At 37.9% G+C, this 17571-nt stretch overlaps 1 protein-coding gene across 4 annotated transcripts in view; it reads right to left on the reverse strand.

Annotated features, from left to right (window-relative positions):
* Positions 1-6700: 6700 nt before the first annotated feature.
* Positions 6701-17571, reverse strand: part of triob (trio Rho guanine nucleotide exchange factor b) — a 173541-nt gene continuing 162670 nt past the window's right edge. For 3 of the 4 annotated variants that reach the window (XM_041793001.1, XM_041793000.1, XM_041793002.1), the window contains 10 exons: positions 16848-17098; positions 16624-16753; positions 16483-16510; positions 12760-12922; positions 11363-11484; positions 11116-11194; positions 10497-10697; positions 10251-10389; positions 9924-10110; positions 6701-9415 (listed from right to left, as the gene is read on the reverse strand). In XM_041793001.1, coding sequence (XP_041648935.1) covers positions 9012-9415; positions 9924-10110; positions 10251-10389; positions 10497-10697; positions 11116-11194; positions 11363-11484; positions 12760-12922; positions 16483-16510; positions 16624-16753; positions 16848-17098 — 1704 coding nt within the window. In that variant the 3' untranslated portion in view covers positions 6701-9011. Of the gene's footprint in view, positions 9416-9923; positions 10111-10250; positions 10390-10496; positions 10698-11115; positions 11195-11362; positions 11485-12759; positions 12923-16482; positions 16511-16623; positions 16754-16847; positions 17099-17571 lie in introns of those variants that run through there. The other variant, XM_041793003.1, reaches the window with a different exon arrangement.

The raw sequence follows: 17571 nt of genomic DNA on the forward strand, positions 1-17571 counted from the left end.
GGGATAGTGGTGGAGTGAGGGTTGCTGGGGTTGGGGGCGGGGTTTGTTGCTAGCCCCCAGGCTGGTGGTGGCAGCCTGGGGGCTAGCACCAAATCTGCACATATGGGGTCGTTCAGGGACCCTGCCATGTCTGCAGGCAGGGAGTTCATTTTATCAAAAATAAGATGACATTTAAAAGTTTTTGTAGTTATCATGTATTAGACTCTGTAAAGGTTGGGAGAACTGGATAGAGAACTTTAGAAAAATATGTACATTTTTTATTTTTTTACAATGATGATTTTATATCAAATATTTATGTATTATAGCGAGCAATATATTGTTAGTTCTTCTATTTTTCTGTGATTTGATGTAGGCTACTGTACTCCAATTTTATATTGACATGTACCTTCCTTATTTTACATTTGATATATTTTTTACAATATAAATTATATATATATATATATATATACATATATATATTCATGCATGTATTTTACTACTTGTTTTATTGTCAAGATGCAGATGGTTAAAGGGAGGGGATTTTTACCTCAGACTGAATCTGCTTGATGTAAATGCAAATGATACAATAAACTGAGCCATTTTGTTAATCCACCCTGTTGTTTTTTCTGCATTAAGCCTGGTCATTTAAACACTGAACAATATTTCTCATCCTGCTTTTCTTCAAAGTCTTACACCTCCTGAGCAGCTGTCTTTAAATATTAATTTTCATTAAGAAAAAATAAATCTGCAGCCTTACTTTTAATTTAGTATACATCAGTAATTTCATTTAGTGTCAGATGTTCGAGGAAGAACTGGGATCCAGGTGGACCCTTCAGTAATGACATGAAACTTTAGGTCCAGTTGGGACGTTTTCAGCCACTAACTCACTTTGTTATGGACTTGAGTGGTTATGAATAAAAATTTACCTTGATTAAAAAAATATGGCTGCATATTTCCAATATTTATACACACTCATTACAACAAAAACTTGGAGTATTGTTTACTTATTTATTTTACCAGGATAAAACCTCATTGAGATTAAAAATCTCTTTTTCAAGAGTATCCTGGCCAAGACAGCAGCACTGAACAGATTTTCCGACATACATAAAAAACAGTCATATGACATAATACAAGATCTGTTGTCCATATGCAGAAAAGTAGTTCACTCTGAATCTGAGACAAAATATATATAAAACTGGTAAAATAAATACTATTAATAATGACGAATATAAAGTAAGAATAACATGTGGATGAAAATAGCTGAAAAGGTGCCACAACATAAATAAACAAATGTGCACCTGGACGGACTGGCTGGGGTCTTCACGGACCACAAACAGAAATTTCTAATAGGCACCCAATCAACTGGTGCAGCACAATAATTTTTTCATGTGTGACATGAAACCTTAGTGGGTAACAAATACCTGAAATAATAAACAGAAATAATCATTAAAATAAAAACATATAACAAAATATTTAGTGCTGGGAACTGGCATGGACCACCAGTGCAGTGATTAAGGCTTATCAACTAATTAAATAAAATAGATAAATAAATAAAAGAATGAAGAAAAATCAGGGTTTTACAAAGTGCTTTGACATGCAGATGTATACACAACAGCAAAACATAAAAACCAGGCTTGGAAAAAGAACATGACTATTGGACTCTACCAAAGGCACATTTACTCTGGTTGAAAGTGACTTAAGTTAAAGTAAAAGAACTGTTCTCTAAATCTACTCAAGTAAAAGTTGATAATAATTCATTCAAAGTTTACTTTATGTACTGTGCAGATCTCACATCCAAACTCAACAGCTCACATCTGAACTCATATACACCCTCGGGAATGATGGGGAACTCCGCCTACTCATCTCCCCAGATTTGAATTCACAGTGGGCGGAGCTTAGATTAGCTGAACACTGATACTAACACTGGTGGATAAACAATGTCGAATAACTCCAGCACTGAAGATCATTTTACTCATAGAGTTTAAGTGACATTTTGGGAGTTAAAGTCATCTCTGCAGTGTTTGACCCTGAGATATTAACACTTGTTGAATCAAGAAATCCCTTAAATAGAAGCTGTCAGACAGAGTGAAGTAGGCTACAAGATCTCAAAAAGAAATGTATCATGCCATGATCCAAAGAAATTCAAGAACAAATGAGAAACAAAGAGGTTAAATCTATCAGTCTGGAAAAGGTTACAAAGCCATTTCCAAGGCTTTGGGACTCCATCCAAGCAATGACGACTCATCCAGGAGGTCACAAAAGGACCCAGAACTACATCCAAAGACCTGCAGGCCTCACTGGCCTCAGTTAAGGTCAGAGTTCATGACTCAACCATAAGAAAGACACTGGGCAAAAATGGCATCCATGGGAGAGTTCCAAGGCCAAAACCACTGCTGACAAAAAAAGAACACTAAGGGCTGTCTCACATTTGCCAAGAAACATCTTGATGATCCCTGAGACTTTTGGAGAAATATTCAGTGGACTGACCAGACAACAGTTGAACTTTTTGGAAGGTGTGTGGCCCGTTACATCTGGAGTAAAAATAACACAGCATTTGATTAAAACAATTAAAACATTAAGATAATAATGCCAACAGTCAAACATGCTGGTGGCAGTGTGATGGTCTGGGGCTGCTTTGCTGCTTCAGGACCTGGACCAGTTGCTGTGATTGATCGAACGATGAATTCTGCTGTCTACCAGAAAATCCTGAAGGCAAATGTCCTGCCATCAATTCATGCCCTCGAGCTCAAGCGCTCTTGGGTTATGCAGCAGGACAACGACCCAAAATATACCAGGAAGTCCACCTCTGAATGGCTCAAGAAAAACTAAAACAAAATTAAGGTTTTGGAGTTGCCAAGTCAGGGTCCAGACTTAAATTCAGTTGGGATGCTGTGGTGGGGCTTTAAACAGGCAGTTCATGCTTGAAAATCCTCCAATATGGCAGAGTTAAAACAATTCTGTGAAGAAGAGTGGGCCAAAATTCCTCCACAGTGATGCTAAAGACTCATCACCAGTTATCACAAATGTTTGATTTCAGTTACTGCTGCCAAGAGTGGCACAAGTTGTTAGGTTCAGGGGGCAATTACTTTTTCACATAGGGCCAGATAGGTTTGGATTTTTTTTTCCCTCTTTAAAAAAGTAAATACTCATTCAGCCACTACATTTTGTATTTACTTGGGTTGTCTTTGTAAGATATTAAAATTGGTTTGATGATCCAAAACATCTTAGCGTGATAAATATGCAAAACCTCAGGAACCAGAACAGGGGCAAACACTTTTTCATGTCACTGTAAGTGTCTTTTTTAAACATCGTGTTAGTTCATGTAGAGCATAGCAGTCATAAACCAACCTCCAATCAGCTGGCTCCAAATCTCTAAACCAATCACAGCTCTTTCTGTCCATTAAGTATGACATTCCTCTTTCTCATTGCTGCTCCATCAGAGCTGATAACAGTACACAGCTGCTGGCAAAGCTGTGCCTCCACCACCCCAGCCTCCTCCTTTCTGGCCTTTGTTGAATCCTGGCATTCAGCACTCATTCCCTGGATAGTCAGAGCATGCTGCATTGTTAACCTAGAGAGAATCTTTTTAGCAGAGCCTGCATTCCTGAGCAAAACTCTGTATCCATTTTCCAATAAATCTGTGATGTAAGTGTTCCTGTCTGAAGATCATTGAGGAGAAAATGAGCTCACAGTTAAGAGAAAAGGACAAATCTTCTATTCAGGATTAAAAAATTGCCAATTAACAAAAAAAAGGAGGCTCTAACAAATTATAAACAGAGATGTATGAAAAATACAGGCAAGCTGAAGTATTGAAATCTATGTGACTAACACAAACTGAAATACCAAGAACTGCAATTGCACAAGAAGTAAGGAGGAGGGCCTCTTAATTTCAATGAATCATATTTCCACTTAAAGAAAAATGTCATCTCTTCTGAAACTTAGCTGTAAGAGAGGCAGGACTTGCCCTGATATTTTCAGGGGGCTTGAGATGTTTCCAGCTTTTATTTTTACAGAGATGTGGTGCACCTTTAAGTTTGTATCAAAAAAAAAAAAATGTAATTTTTTTTTCAAATTTGCACCCAAAAAGTACATGGTGCATGGTTGCTTTGCTCCAAGACATGAAGCAGACCCATTTATTAAAACAGAGAACATCATTGTCCAACATGAAACATTAACCACTATGGTAATTATGTGCTTAATTGTAAAAATGTGTTCCCTTAGTAATCTGATTTCTAGTTTTCTGACTTCACTTGCAAATGTATGAGGAGCTTATGCAAAGATCACTGTTTTAATTTGCTTTACTAATACACATAGGGCTATTTTACTCACATATCCCCCATGCTAATTTTATTATACACTTATTTTGCATGTGCCATCATCAAATGATGAAATGCACATCAGCTCAATAGGGCCATCTAGTGGTCTGAAAGTACATTGCTGCAAGTCTGTAAGGGCCAAATCTTGTGTGATGATCATTGTCAGGTCTCTGTGAACCCTTAGCTTTCTAAGAATCTTTCAACAGTAGAAAGTCAACGTTTTACTAATAGAGGCAGCTAAAAAGTAGATAAATTGGTCATTTGACTTTCATTTGTTTTCACCATGAAAGTAAGTGTCAAATGGGGGTTTCTTTATGACTGAATGCTAAAATCAGTGGGTGAAGGACACCGAAGGTTACCCAGAAGCTGCAGCGAATGAGCTGTCACATAAAGTGGGGAATTGTCTGGTCACTAAGAAATAAACATCACCAGGAAATCAATTAATGAAAATATCATGCTGCTGTAGGTAGGCGAGGTAAACTACGTGACACAAACATAACATGAAAAACAGAAGTGACACACTTTGCCGGCATGCAACACCTTCACACCTGACAGCTCTTGCATGAGATTAAGATCAAAATTTACCCTGGTGGGATTCAACACATACATCCTCTGTGGTTTCATGCAAAGTATTTGCTGCTAAAAAAACGAGGTAGATTTGACACCTGATTATGTTGCCGTGCCTCAAAAACATGTGCAGACTTGATGCTGCAGATAACCTGAAGGTAAAGTGTGCTCTTTTTGAACAACAACAAATTAATCAAGGCATGAATCTGTTCCGTCACATGATATAAAAGCCTTACCTATGGTAGATTAGCATCATTTACGATCTAATTTGGTTTCTAAAGTAACACAAACAAAAGGACTAAAGACTCTGGTAATTTTTCTCTTTTAAGATATTTGAGCATTTACTGGCATTAGATATGGATTTGGTAGGCGGGGAGTTTATGTGGTGTATCAGTGATGTAGAGAATTAGGCACAAAGGCTGTCTGCATTAGAGATAAGATCAGTGACACCCCCACCAAAGGATTTTGTATAGGTTATCACTTGTACACATCTTTATCAGAGACAGTAACTGTTCACACTCATTCTTGTTTTTTAAGCCCAGCATGGTTTTATCGCAGGAAGCGGAGTTTTCCAGTCATTAGTCTAAATATCTGATACATCACAGTCTTTTCACATGACTACAAGAAGAAGTCTTATTTTTTAGACTTAGAGTATCCTACTGGACCAAGGTATGCTGTCTAATTTGTTGGTGTAAATAACAAAAGCAAAAAAGACACAGCACAAAGTTTCTTTGTTTTTAATTTTTAACAGAAAAAAAGTTTTTTTTGTTTGTTTATTTCATGAATTTTGGAGGGGAACCCAGAAACAAGATTTAAGCTCATTTGTTTGATTTTCTTTCTCTAATTTGTTTTCACCCCATTTCCCACAATAATTTGTACATTTTTGGGCAATATTTTCAGAGATCTTGAGGAATAACATCACCAACATTGGAAAACTAGCTTTGTTATGGCAAGAAAAGGAGATAAATCTGTTAAGATATTTAGAAAACATTTAAATTGACACATTATTGTGATTAAAAAAAAGGATGAAATATAATGTATAGATGTTTGTCTCCTAAGGACTTCAATGCCTCATAGACTTTTTGAAATCATGTTTTTTTACACACGTCTGGAACCCTCTGAAACAGCTCCACGACCCTCTTTTGGGTTCTAACCCACCAGGTAAGAACCACTGCTGTAGGAGCACCTGAAGTCACAAGCATGAACTCTGACTCATTTATGTGTGTTAGGTAAACTCCCAGTTAAGGCTAGACTACCTCCTGGTTACGCTTAGACTGCTGAAAGACCTGTCACACTGAGCTCCTTTTCTCTCTCTTTCCGTTTGCATGTTACTTTGCTTTAATCTTCATGTCTTCTAAGAAAACTCAACTATAAGAGTTGTCACTGAAAGTCATACTCATATCACTATTATGCTGTTATTACTAATATTACACATTTTTTAACGTTGTTTTCAGCTGTTCTGCTTTTTATTTTAAAAGTTTTTCTTGCCTCTGTGCTTCCACATTGGGGACACATTTCTTTTCTGTAAATAATATAACAAAGAGTACCGGCTCCTTTAGTGCTGTTTTAAGCTAACTTTTGAGATGAATTATCAATGAGAAAAATGACTAATCCAGTGTAAGATCAGTCATTTATTGTTGCTTTTCTCTTCCAATTTGATAAACTGTTAAACCAATCAGGGGTTTTCCCTTCCTACTTATGCCTGGAAAGAAAAATCAGCTTGCCCAACCACCTTCAGATTATGAAATGAACAACAAAAGTTTCTGGACGCGACGTGTGGGTGTTTGTGTGTAAATGTGCACACAGGATCTGAGAGACAGTAGTTCCTTGTACGTTTAATGGCAAAATAACCGAGGACAAAATAAAATATTTACAACACTTAGTAACATGTAAACACAATCTTCTGTACAAAGAAATATACATGCAAAAGTAAAAATAAGTCATAATAAGACATTCAAAATGACATTGCTGCAGTCTTGTTCTATGTGTATTTAAAATATGACATGAGGTTTACATCCTGGGTGTGGGCAAACTGCTCAACCCTCTCTGTACATCTTTACATCACATGTAGGCAGGGTTTCCCAAAAGCATTTGATTACTTACATCATATTCTTTCATGAAGATGCCTGAACAGAATAAGACTGAGTAAGTAAAAGCATGATTTTGGGAAAAGCCAGATCCACAACAATAAATAAAAATGAGACAAAATGAGACTAAGACTATACAGACTAACACACGGCATTGAACTCAACATGTTATTGACTTCTTTAAATAAGGTTGTCGGACATTAACCTTTTCAAATCTGCAAAATAAAATAAAAAACATCCACCTCTCTAGTTTGAAGCGTTCAACCAGCACTTTAAAAAAAGAACAATCTTCTTCACTTCTAACATCAACTACTTCATATTAAAACTGAAAAGCTATCCTTTTTATGGTGGCTACCTGTTGATGCCGAGTGTGTTTTTAAGGGGAAATATTTGAACTATTGGTGGTACAAAACTTTGGGTATCTCCTTTAACATGGAAATCTCCAATCAAGTGAAGTCCATGGTGAATGGGCCACAATAAGAGATATTCTCAAGACCTAAATCTAGGTAAAAATGTTGATAAAATTTGCCTTATGACGTCAAACTTAGGTACTAAAAAATCTAGCGACATACACCAGAATCTACCTATAAAAGCCAAACAAACTCACACAGCAAACCACTTTTGTGCACAGCTTGAAAAAAATACAAGTGAAATATTAGGTTTTTTTAGCAATAAACCACCAAACAATTTCTTATTACAAGAAGAATAAATAAAGCCAGACTGAACCTTTGTAAACACTTATATGTCATGGTTCAGAGTGGTTTTTATAACTTAACGTGAGAAAAAAAAAAAAAAAACACATTTAAGAAGGAAAAGAAAGCAAAGTCAACTTTGGTATTGTTACAGAAAATAAGAACATGACAAATGAAAGCATAAGTGCCTATATTTTATAGATACACATTTTTTATACATTAATCCCTCCTCTTGTCTGGGGGTTTTTGCAGATATTAATACTGAACTTAATACATAAGAGTTAACACAATACAGACATCTATCGCAGTACCAGGTACGTACATGCCTTTTTAAAAATACGGCTACAACACAAGTCTTCATAAATAGTTGCATAAATGTTAAAGCTGCAACATTGCACATGGGGGTCAATGCAAAACACGAGTGCATTTCTAGTAGCGTTTTGTTCAAGGTGAGATCCAGCTGCTGAGGGTCCGCAGGGAGCGACTGCATGGACTCACTAATACTCGGCGAATGGAATAGCTTTTGTTCATTTGAGATCAATTCTTCAAAGTGAGAATGAAAGGCAGGAATACGTTATTTACAAATAAGGCGGATGCAGATAGGAATCTGAGAAGCTTTTTTCCCATTAGCTGTGAAGCTTGTTCAAGTTTCTCTTTGTGTCAAAAACTGAAATGATTTCTCCTTTCAAACTGAATGGGGCATAAGGATAAGCAAACTATTGCACTGAATGTAACTACAACGTGTTTCTGGAAAACATGGTTTTGGTCTTCAATAAGTTCCAGAAAGAAGTGGACCCTGCTGACGGGTGCCACTTTGCTCGCCCTTCTTTTGTTTTCGCTCTACCTACTTACCTTTGTTTTCCAAAAGGTATGAATAAAGACAGTTCTCTGTTTCCTCACTGTACATAGTTTCATTTACAAAAAGTAATCTCTCGTTACAAAAAAACATTTTCATATGTTCAACCAAAAGCAGCCTGAAGTACTCTTATTTTACAGTATTCTATTTTTCTCTGTTTAATACTGTCCCAAACGCAAGACTCGCTCACGCTGGATGGTTGAGAAAGCTCAGTTTCTCCCTGCTAAGTCAAAGTTTGAAATCTCAAACAGATTCCAGCAATTCATTTGTTGTGCGGGCATAAAGACAATATGCCATGGGGTTAAGGGGATGAGGAGAGTCAGAGGGTTTGTCAGCAGAGGTCAATCAGTCAGCAGCAGCAGGACTTTAGTGGCTTAGTGAGGGAAAAGGTGATCATAGTGGAAATGTTGCTGGTGCCCCTCCTAGGAGGGTTTTTACACAGCTCATCTGAACCAAACTTTGTTACTCATCCACCATAACTGCTGGACAGGCAGTTATTTCTTCTACATGTTTTTTACATGTGGTTGAGCAGGCGGCTGTGAAGAAAGGCCTTTATGGTGCCAACAGGCCGGACGTCATTCTGGTGTTTCCGTCTCTCGATGAAGGAAATGAGTCTGGAGGTGTCCAGATGTGTGGTGTGACGGCTGGGAGATGGAGGCTGCGTGTGATTTAAGGTTTCTCTGTTCATCACGCCTTGAGGCTGGAGCCAGGGCTCCTGCAGGCAGCAGGCTGCAGAGGGCCGTCGCTCCGGCTCGCCCTGGAGCAGCAGGCACACAAAGTCTTTGGCGGCTGAGCTCACACCCTGGAAGTAGTCCTCGGGGAAGCTGAAGTCCAGGCGACAGATGTTCAGGCACGTTTCCTCCAAACTCTCATCCAGAAAGGGAGAGGCGCCACTCAGTATGACGTAGGTCACCACTCCTGTAACCACACAGTGAAAAGCCAGCAGACTGATCAGTGATTAGATTGGTTTACAAGAAGCAATGTTTGATGCCAACATGCTGTCTGGGGGAGAGCATCTTGGCATGAAAAATCACTTCTTGTTGTTAAATTAATCATTTAACAAGAGCTTCCAGGTGTAAAGACACCCACTAAGGGATGTGCATGTCTTATTTTGATATTCTACTATGGCAGTGGTTCCCAAACATTTTTCTCTGTAGCCCCCACTACTTGTGTCAAAGAGAAGTTGAGTTTTATAACACTATTACTACAAGCATCAGCTAGAGGTTATTTTTGTCATGTGTGTTTCTTAGACATGCTCCTGTCTTTTTATCACATAAATATATTGGACATTGTGACATTAAAACGCCAACCCATTGTATTGAAACAGTGCAATTAAACGAGATTAAGGAGTCTATGTATCATCCACCCATGGTTACTGAAAATGCTTCGTATACATTTTTGATTAAAAAAAAAAAATGTTATAGACCTAAGCTCCAGAGGTCAGACAAGAGCGAGGCAGGTTGACCCAGGACCAGCTCAGGAGCGGAGAACTCTGGGCTCCCCAGGAGAGTATGAATGTAGGAGGAGGAAGGGTTCAGCTGAGCAGCATCACCAAAGTCTGTTAGCTTGATCACGGGCTGGGAAGACGCATGCTCCACCACGATGTTCTCAGGCTGCAGAAGACAAGAAATGCAGACAGTGTTGTTAAACCCAGAAAAATGGAACTGGAAATTTTGCAATTTTTACCTTATAACTACATTAATTAAATAAATTTACTTATTATTTGGCTCTAGTGTGATAAGTGAACACTTACTTTGACATCCAGGTGTGCTATCCTCCAGCTGTGCAAGTAGTGGAGAGCCTCCAGAATATCTCGCAGGTACAGAGCCACCTTCTCCTCCGTCAAGTTGCCCCAGCTCACGATGTAGTCCAGGAAACGCCCCTGGTCTGCCCTGCAAACAGAATCACACAGTAGATTTATCATGAAGGACTTAAAAGTCACAAGGCTGAACTTTATTCGTCAATCAAGACATTTGCATGGAAACATGTGTGAACTTACATCTCTAGTATGATCACGTAGCTGTTGGTCGTCTCATACGTGTCCAGCATACTGACCAGGTTGGGATGGTCCAGAGTCTGCAGGAGTCTGATCTCCTGCAGCACCTGCTCTCGCCGCAGCAGTTTCTTGTTGACGTGTTTCGCTGCGACTGTTCGTTTACTCCCTCTCTGGTCACACCGCTTAGTCACAGAGAAACGGCCACTACAAGGAAGAGGTCAGCGGAATATATGAATACTTCATATATACCTTAGTTCTTCAATATAATGACAAAATGTATTGACCTGTTGCCGTAAATCTAACATTCGACCTGTAGTTTATCTCCTTGGACTATATTTATTGGCAAATTAAGCATTGGATGATATAGGCACTTGTGTTTTTTGAGTATGTCATAAATAGATGTCTATATAATTAAGGGAGCAACACAGCAGTCAGTAACTGAGAAATAATAGATCCTATTCATAAATAAACCCCTTATCTCTATCAAACAACTATGTCACTACTATTTTTAGAGATGCAAAAATTAAGTCAGATATAATGAGCATCTATCAGCTTGATGTGGTTGAAGAAACACCACAGAATCAAACTAAAATGGGGCTTTATCACAAAATCCTATCCTTACCGTCCTAGCTCAGTGATCTCAGTGTAATGGGACTCAAAGCTGTTCTTCCAAAGGGCTTCACTGCCATCATCAGGAGTTCCTGTGAAGGTACAGAGTTACATATATAGTTTGTTTGTCTGCTGAATTATTTCGTTCAAAACAAATTAAAGGGTTAAATGTCCCATAGTAACCATAAAATGAACTTTACATAAAACATATCTAAAGATCACTCGCAAATGCACAATAAAAAGGGCTTTAGGATTCTTACCTGAAACTCTGAGGCTGGCGGAGGAGGTGACAGTGCCAGCTACATTCGTGGCAACACAGCTGTAAACACCGCTGTCCTCTACAGTCACTCCCAGGATACGAAGAACTGCTTCTTCTGTCTCACTGTCAAAAAGAGAAGAGGGCAGGGAGACAGAAATCATCAAACAAGATGCAGGCATTAGGCTTTTGCCATTTTATATTTTGTGATATAGATTTATTTACTCATATAGGGACAATGCACATAGTTCCAGCACCATGTGAATAAAGCTGGAGTTATCACAGTGTATAAAATGTATAACATACAGTACATAATCATAAAACAGCACAGTTCTATAAAGTTAGTATATACATATATATATATATATATATATATATATATATATATATATATATATATATTCTACATGATTCTATTTGCACGGTAGCTTTTGTTTTTCCAACTTAGGCTGGCTGCTGAATTATTGCACCACATCCTTACTGCATGCAAGTGTGACAAATTATGTTCACTGTTCAGACTGCATTGGTTAAAAAGCCCTTTCATTTTGAACGCAGATAAATGGAAATGTGGAACTTTGCAATGACAAGCCTTTGACACCTTTAAGCTGAAAGGTTACACAATTCAGAGAATCAAACACTTAGACATTTTTACTGGATACTGTTAATGCACAACTATCTCCACCTTAAAATGAGCTAACAAGCTTTGCTGAATGAGGAAAGTAAACAAAAAGTAATGAAATATTCATATTTCTTTTTAGATTATTTTTAGATTCTCACTCCAGCCTGGCTTAAAAAGCTATTTTGCTCAGAATAGTTCATGCATTTATGGGCAAACATTGTATAGAGAGTATTTTTTTGTCTTTCTTTTAACTCGTCTGCTTTGGTTTCAAGAAAGACATGAGTTACTTGTCATTGGAAGCTTGGCTGTTATTACTGCAAGCCAGCATATTGTAGCTGTTGCAGAAGGTTTCAGACCTACCAGCCATTGTGGATTGGGTTGGCTGATGTCACTCAAGCTTTGCTCAATATTTTCTATAATCAATGTTTAATATCCCATAACCCTTATGCTTTACATTTAAAAAGATAATTAGGTCACTTAGTTCCCTTTTACTTCTCTGTGTCATTAAAGTTGTTCATATAAAGATTTAAAAAATATATCTACACTTTTATTCAACAGGCAAATTTTGAATAAATTTTGATTCTTTATGGCAAAGATTCATTATGAGCAAAAAAATTTTAATTAAATTAAATTGGGTGGGATGATTTTTTTTCTTCAGAACAATACTCAGACATGTGAAGAACAAAAATCAGTAAAAACACAAGGGTTTATTTTTTTCTGCTTGGGCACTAAAGCCAACTTAAATGTCCTCACAGAAGCCTGAGGTGGAGATACACTGTTACCTGTAAGTGATGCTGTAGTGTCCGTTGTTGTTCAGAGTGTTGTTGTCAGGTCCCCGCCAGATGACGGTGGCCCTTGGTCGACCGCACACTCTACACCTCAGGGTAACACTGTCGCCACTCTCACATGCTACATCGCTGACAGGGATGAGAAACTCTGGAGGAGCTGAAAAGAAACCACACAAATGAAAGAAGTGATGTGAATAAAATCCACTTCTTCCATTGCCAGTTCACATTTAATACCAAAAGCTTAGAAAGTCCTGCACACACTATGTTTTGACTGTTATTGTTTCCAAAATGTAAAGCTTTTTAGACCCTAAGAGTATGAATATTTCAGCAAAAATTTATAACACTTTTTAAGTTTATGTTCATTTTTTTGTTACAGCACAAATAAACACTTTATTTTAAGATTCTTGAAATATGTGGTAATTAATAGTTAATTAGCCACTTATAAGACCTTGAAATTTGCTATTAAACATATATAAAGTCTTAGTTAATTGATAATAAAACATACTCTAGACATTTATCATTGCTTATCAGACCCAGGCTTTTATTGGCATTTATATACACCAACATAAATTAGACTACATATGGGTTTATTATTGAATATTCAATATAATCAATATCAACTTGCAAACACCTGTAAGACGTCATAAAAAATGTATGTTAACTGAAGCTTAAAGAATTTTAAAATGCTTATTAACATTATTAAGACTATGTTAGAGTTAATTACAGCCATAACACATTTTTGACTTCTTATTAGCTCCCCTGTAAGAAATTATTAGAAACTTTTTAAAAGTGAGTGTTAATAATTGTACAAATCTATAGTTATTATAGTATGTTAGATTATTATTAACACATTATAGAAATTTGTTAACAATTTAAAGACCTCTTATCAATATTAGTAAATGTTTAATGAATTAAGTAGGTTAATATTAATGCCTTATTAAGATTAGTAAATCATGTATAATGTACTTATCAACAGCTTACAATGCTACTCTGCAGTCACTGAATCTTAAGTAGGAAAGTGGCTTTAAAAAGAGGAACCCTTATTTATCAGCTACCTCTGTTTCTGTGAAATCAACACAAATTTGTGCCTTGTGAGTTCTATGACTTAACTAAGAAACTGTTAATATATACTACCGGTTTACTGAACTGCAAAAGGAAGTCTTGTTTCCACAGTATTACATAGGTATCATCATCTAATTCATGACTGATTATACCGTTTTCTGTGAAATCAACAGAAATGTGTAACATAGTAAAACAAACATAATTTATAATTTTGGATACAAAACAGTAAGTTTTGTTTATTCAAATGTAGCAAGGGGTATTGAGTATTTTCAAAGTCGTTAACACAGTATTATATTTTGTCTGATGTAATAAGATGCAATTGTTTCGAAATCCAGCATGGCTTCAGCAGATGGCTGTCAACATTAGACTCTTTCTCCCCAAAAGTTTTCCTCGACACTGTAATGATGCTAAATGTTGCAAGTGCTGAGCTCATGGTGATTAACATTAAGTCTTTAAAATAATACATAATAAAGTATCATGGTCTAGACCTGCCCTATTTGTAAAGCGTCTTAACATAACTTATGAACTGGCACTATACAAGTAATGACTCACTGATTGATTTTGTTGATTCAAAAGAAAGGGAGTACTCTACTACACAGTATATGGAAATATCCAGGTAATACATACATGCATGAGCATTTTATAAGGTCTCAGAAGTTGCTTCTTAACACTTAACTACAGCTTATTACAAAGGCCTTAATATAAAGTGTTACAATACAATGCATACTTATCGCCGTTTCAGACCTGGCTATGTGTTTTGCTGTGCTAATGTGCTGCACACGTCTGCTCTGGCTCTTCCCAGTGCGGCATTCACACTAGGCGTGATTGTGCTACGTGTTGGCTGCATCTCCCTGCTGTTAAAGCCCGGTCATCTTCTTTAGTTTGACTTAAATAAACGTCCCTACAAGGGACTTGATCCCTTGATCCAGTGTATGGTCTTCATAGAAATGCTAAACCAGGCTTTTACCTTGAAAAGCACAAACCAGAAATGTAGTCATACTGACTGTATCTTTCCTGTGACATTTTGTACTGGTGTGTAAACAGAAAGTTTCACAATTAGCAGAAGTTTAGAGACCAGTTTTATTAAACAGACTCATTTTTAGCTTGTGGCCTTCATCGGGTTGTCTTAATCAACAACAAACAGATTACACATATATTCTACTGATGTGGCTGTACATACACTATATTGCCAAAAGTATTCACTCACCCACCAAAATAATTGAAATCAGGCATTCAATAACTTCCATGGCCACAGGTGTATAAAATCAAGCACCTAGTCATGCAGACTGCAAACATTTGTGAAAGAATGGGTCGCTCTCAGGCGCTCAGTGAATTCCAGCGTGGTACTGTGGTAGGATGCCACCTGTGCAACAAGTCCAGTCGTGACATTTCCTCGTTCCTAAATATTCTACAGTCAACTCTCAGTGGTATTATAACAAAGTGGAAGCGATTGGGAACGACAGCAACTCAGCCATGAAGTGTTAGGCCACGTAAAATGACGGAGCGGGGTCAGCGGATGCTGAGGCGCATAGTGCACAGATGACTGGTTGTCAACTTTCAGCAGAATCAATCGCTACAGACCTCCAATCTTTATGTGGCCTTCAGATTAGCTCAAGAACAGTGCGCAGAGCTTCATGGAATAGGTTTCCATGGCCGAGCAGCTGCATCCAAGCCATACATCACCAAATGTAATGCAAAGCGTCAGATGCAGGCGTCTAAAGCACACCGCCACGGGACTCTAGAGCAGTGGAGACATGGTCTCTGGAGTGACGAATCGCGCTTCTCCATCTGGTAATCTGATGGACGAGTCTGGGTTTGGCGGTTGCCAGGAGAACGGTACTTGTCTGACTGCACTGTGCCTGGTGTAAAGTTTGGTAGAGGGGGGATAATGGTGTGGCGGTGGGGGCGTTTACTTTTGGCAAAATAGTGTATAAATATATATACAACAAGGTAAATATGGCACCCTATTTATCATTTTCCTGCCCATTTTAGCTGATAACTGAACAAAACAAAAAGTCTTATCTCTAGATTCGCCATGAATGAGATGTGTGTATCAGGCGTGTGTATTACACCTGTACAAGACGCATGTCTCACGCATCCAGTCTGAAACTGGCTTAATGCAAAGCTTTGAAAATGTGCCTAAAAGTTTTGGGGTTAGTTGCATCTGTGCGTAGAAACAATCAGGATCTTAACCGGACATTTAAAAAACTTTACCGAAAATCATATTGAGATGATATATTGCCACCGAGAAATATTCAGGAGAATTCACCCTGGGTAATAATGTATCCTGCGACTGGTGCAGTCTAATGCATGAGATGAAACTGCTGCATTATGTTTTTAAGCAATAGTTTGTTCTTTCCTGCTCTTTTGTTTGTGCTATGAATATGCCCAATTACATGTAGCATTGATTTAAAGCAAGAAACTGACATCATAGTGCCATGTCTCTGCTTACAGAGACCTCCTCCTTTTCCACCTAACAATAAAAACTCCACACTGTGAATGAAGTGTGAGCAGGAAACACAGGAAGACATCCAGGGCAGGCTGCATGCATTTTCAGGAGTGCATCAGTACAAAGGTGTATGTTTCCTTATTCATATTTAAATTCACACTCATACACTCTCACTCTTTCACTGAAAGAAAAAAAAGTCTACGTACCATCGTGGATGAAGTTGGGATTCAAGAGCTGTAACAGAGATGCAAAGACAAATCGAACTGTTGATGCATCAATTCAAATAAAGAGCAAGAATAAAGAGATAATTTGCCTATCTGAGTTAGTAAAAGTTGGCCCCACTCTACCTTGACAGAGACTTTGTTGGCCAGGCCATCCTGAGACTTGCGATAACCATTCTCCATCTTCCTGCCCTCTTTGTCTCTTTTCTCAGACTTTCGACGGATACGAAGGGCTGTGTGCCATGATAAGGATTTTCTTAAACAAAAACAGACAGGGCCAGTTTTTAAGTGAAAATCATTGTTAATTCTACACTGTTTTTTTAACAAGAGAAAATATATTCTGCTCTTACTTGATGGTTCCTTCCGGGATTTCAGGTGTGATGGAGGACGAGGTGTGTCCTAATACATAGCCAGGGATCCAGCCCTCAGCGGCGGGACAGTGCTCATTGGCTGCCCGGTACACCAGGAACATGTTCTGCTGGTTGCTGGCTAGCATTTGGACAACCTCACCCTGCACAACACTGATCTCATCCTCCTTCACTGCCACATAGTCCTGGGTCACCAACATGGTGGACACACTGCTGCTGCTACTGCTTTCACTCTGTGGGACAAGACGAATATTTAAAAACTTTGATATAAGACTTAAAAAAGAAGGCAAACCTACATGGTTTATAAATGAAATACACATGCATATTAATTCCTTAAAAGAGAAGTACATAAGTGTCTTATTAGCTTCACACCAATCAAACAGTTGATTTGATTGATGGTACATTAACACAAATAACCTTGCTAATATTGTGAAGCATGCAGCAAAGAAAGCACCATGCTTTCAACATTGGTGATGTTTAGGTTTTCACTGGTAAGAGCAGACATGATGTAAGAGTTAGTTTCAGCTACACTATGACACAGAAGTAGCAGAAGTGATGACATATAGGAAAAAGACAAAAATAGGAACTTTATTTCCAGGTAAAGAGTGAAGTTGTAGTGAGAAACAGTTTCAAAGAACACACGTGATCAGCCAGAGGACACTGAAAAGGCTGAAGAGAAGCACAGAGCAGCCTTTGTGGGCACAGG

The sequence above is a fragment of the Cheilinus undulatus genome, linkage group 8, assembly GCF_018320785.1.
Source record: "Cheilinus undulatus linkage group 8, ASM1832078v1, whole genome shotgun sequence".
In the NCBI taxonomy this organism is placed as follows: Eukaryota; Metazoa; Chordata; class Actinopteri; order Labriformes; family Labridae; genus Cheilinus; species Cheilinus undulatus.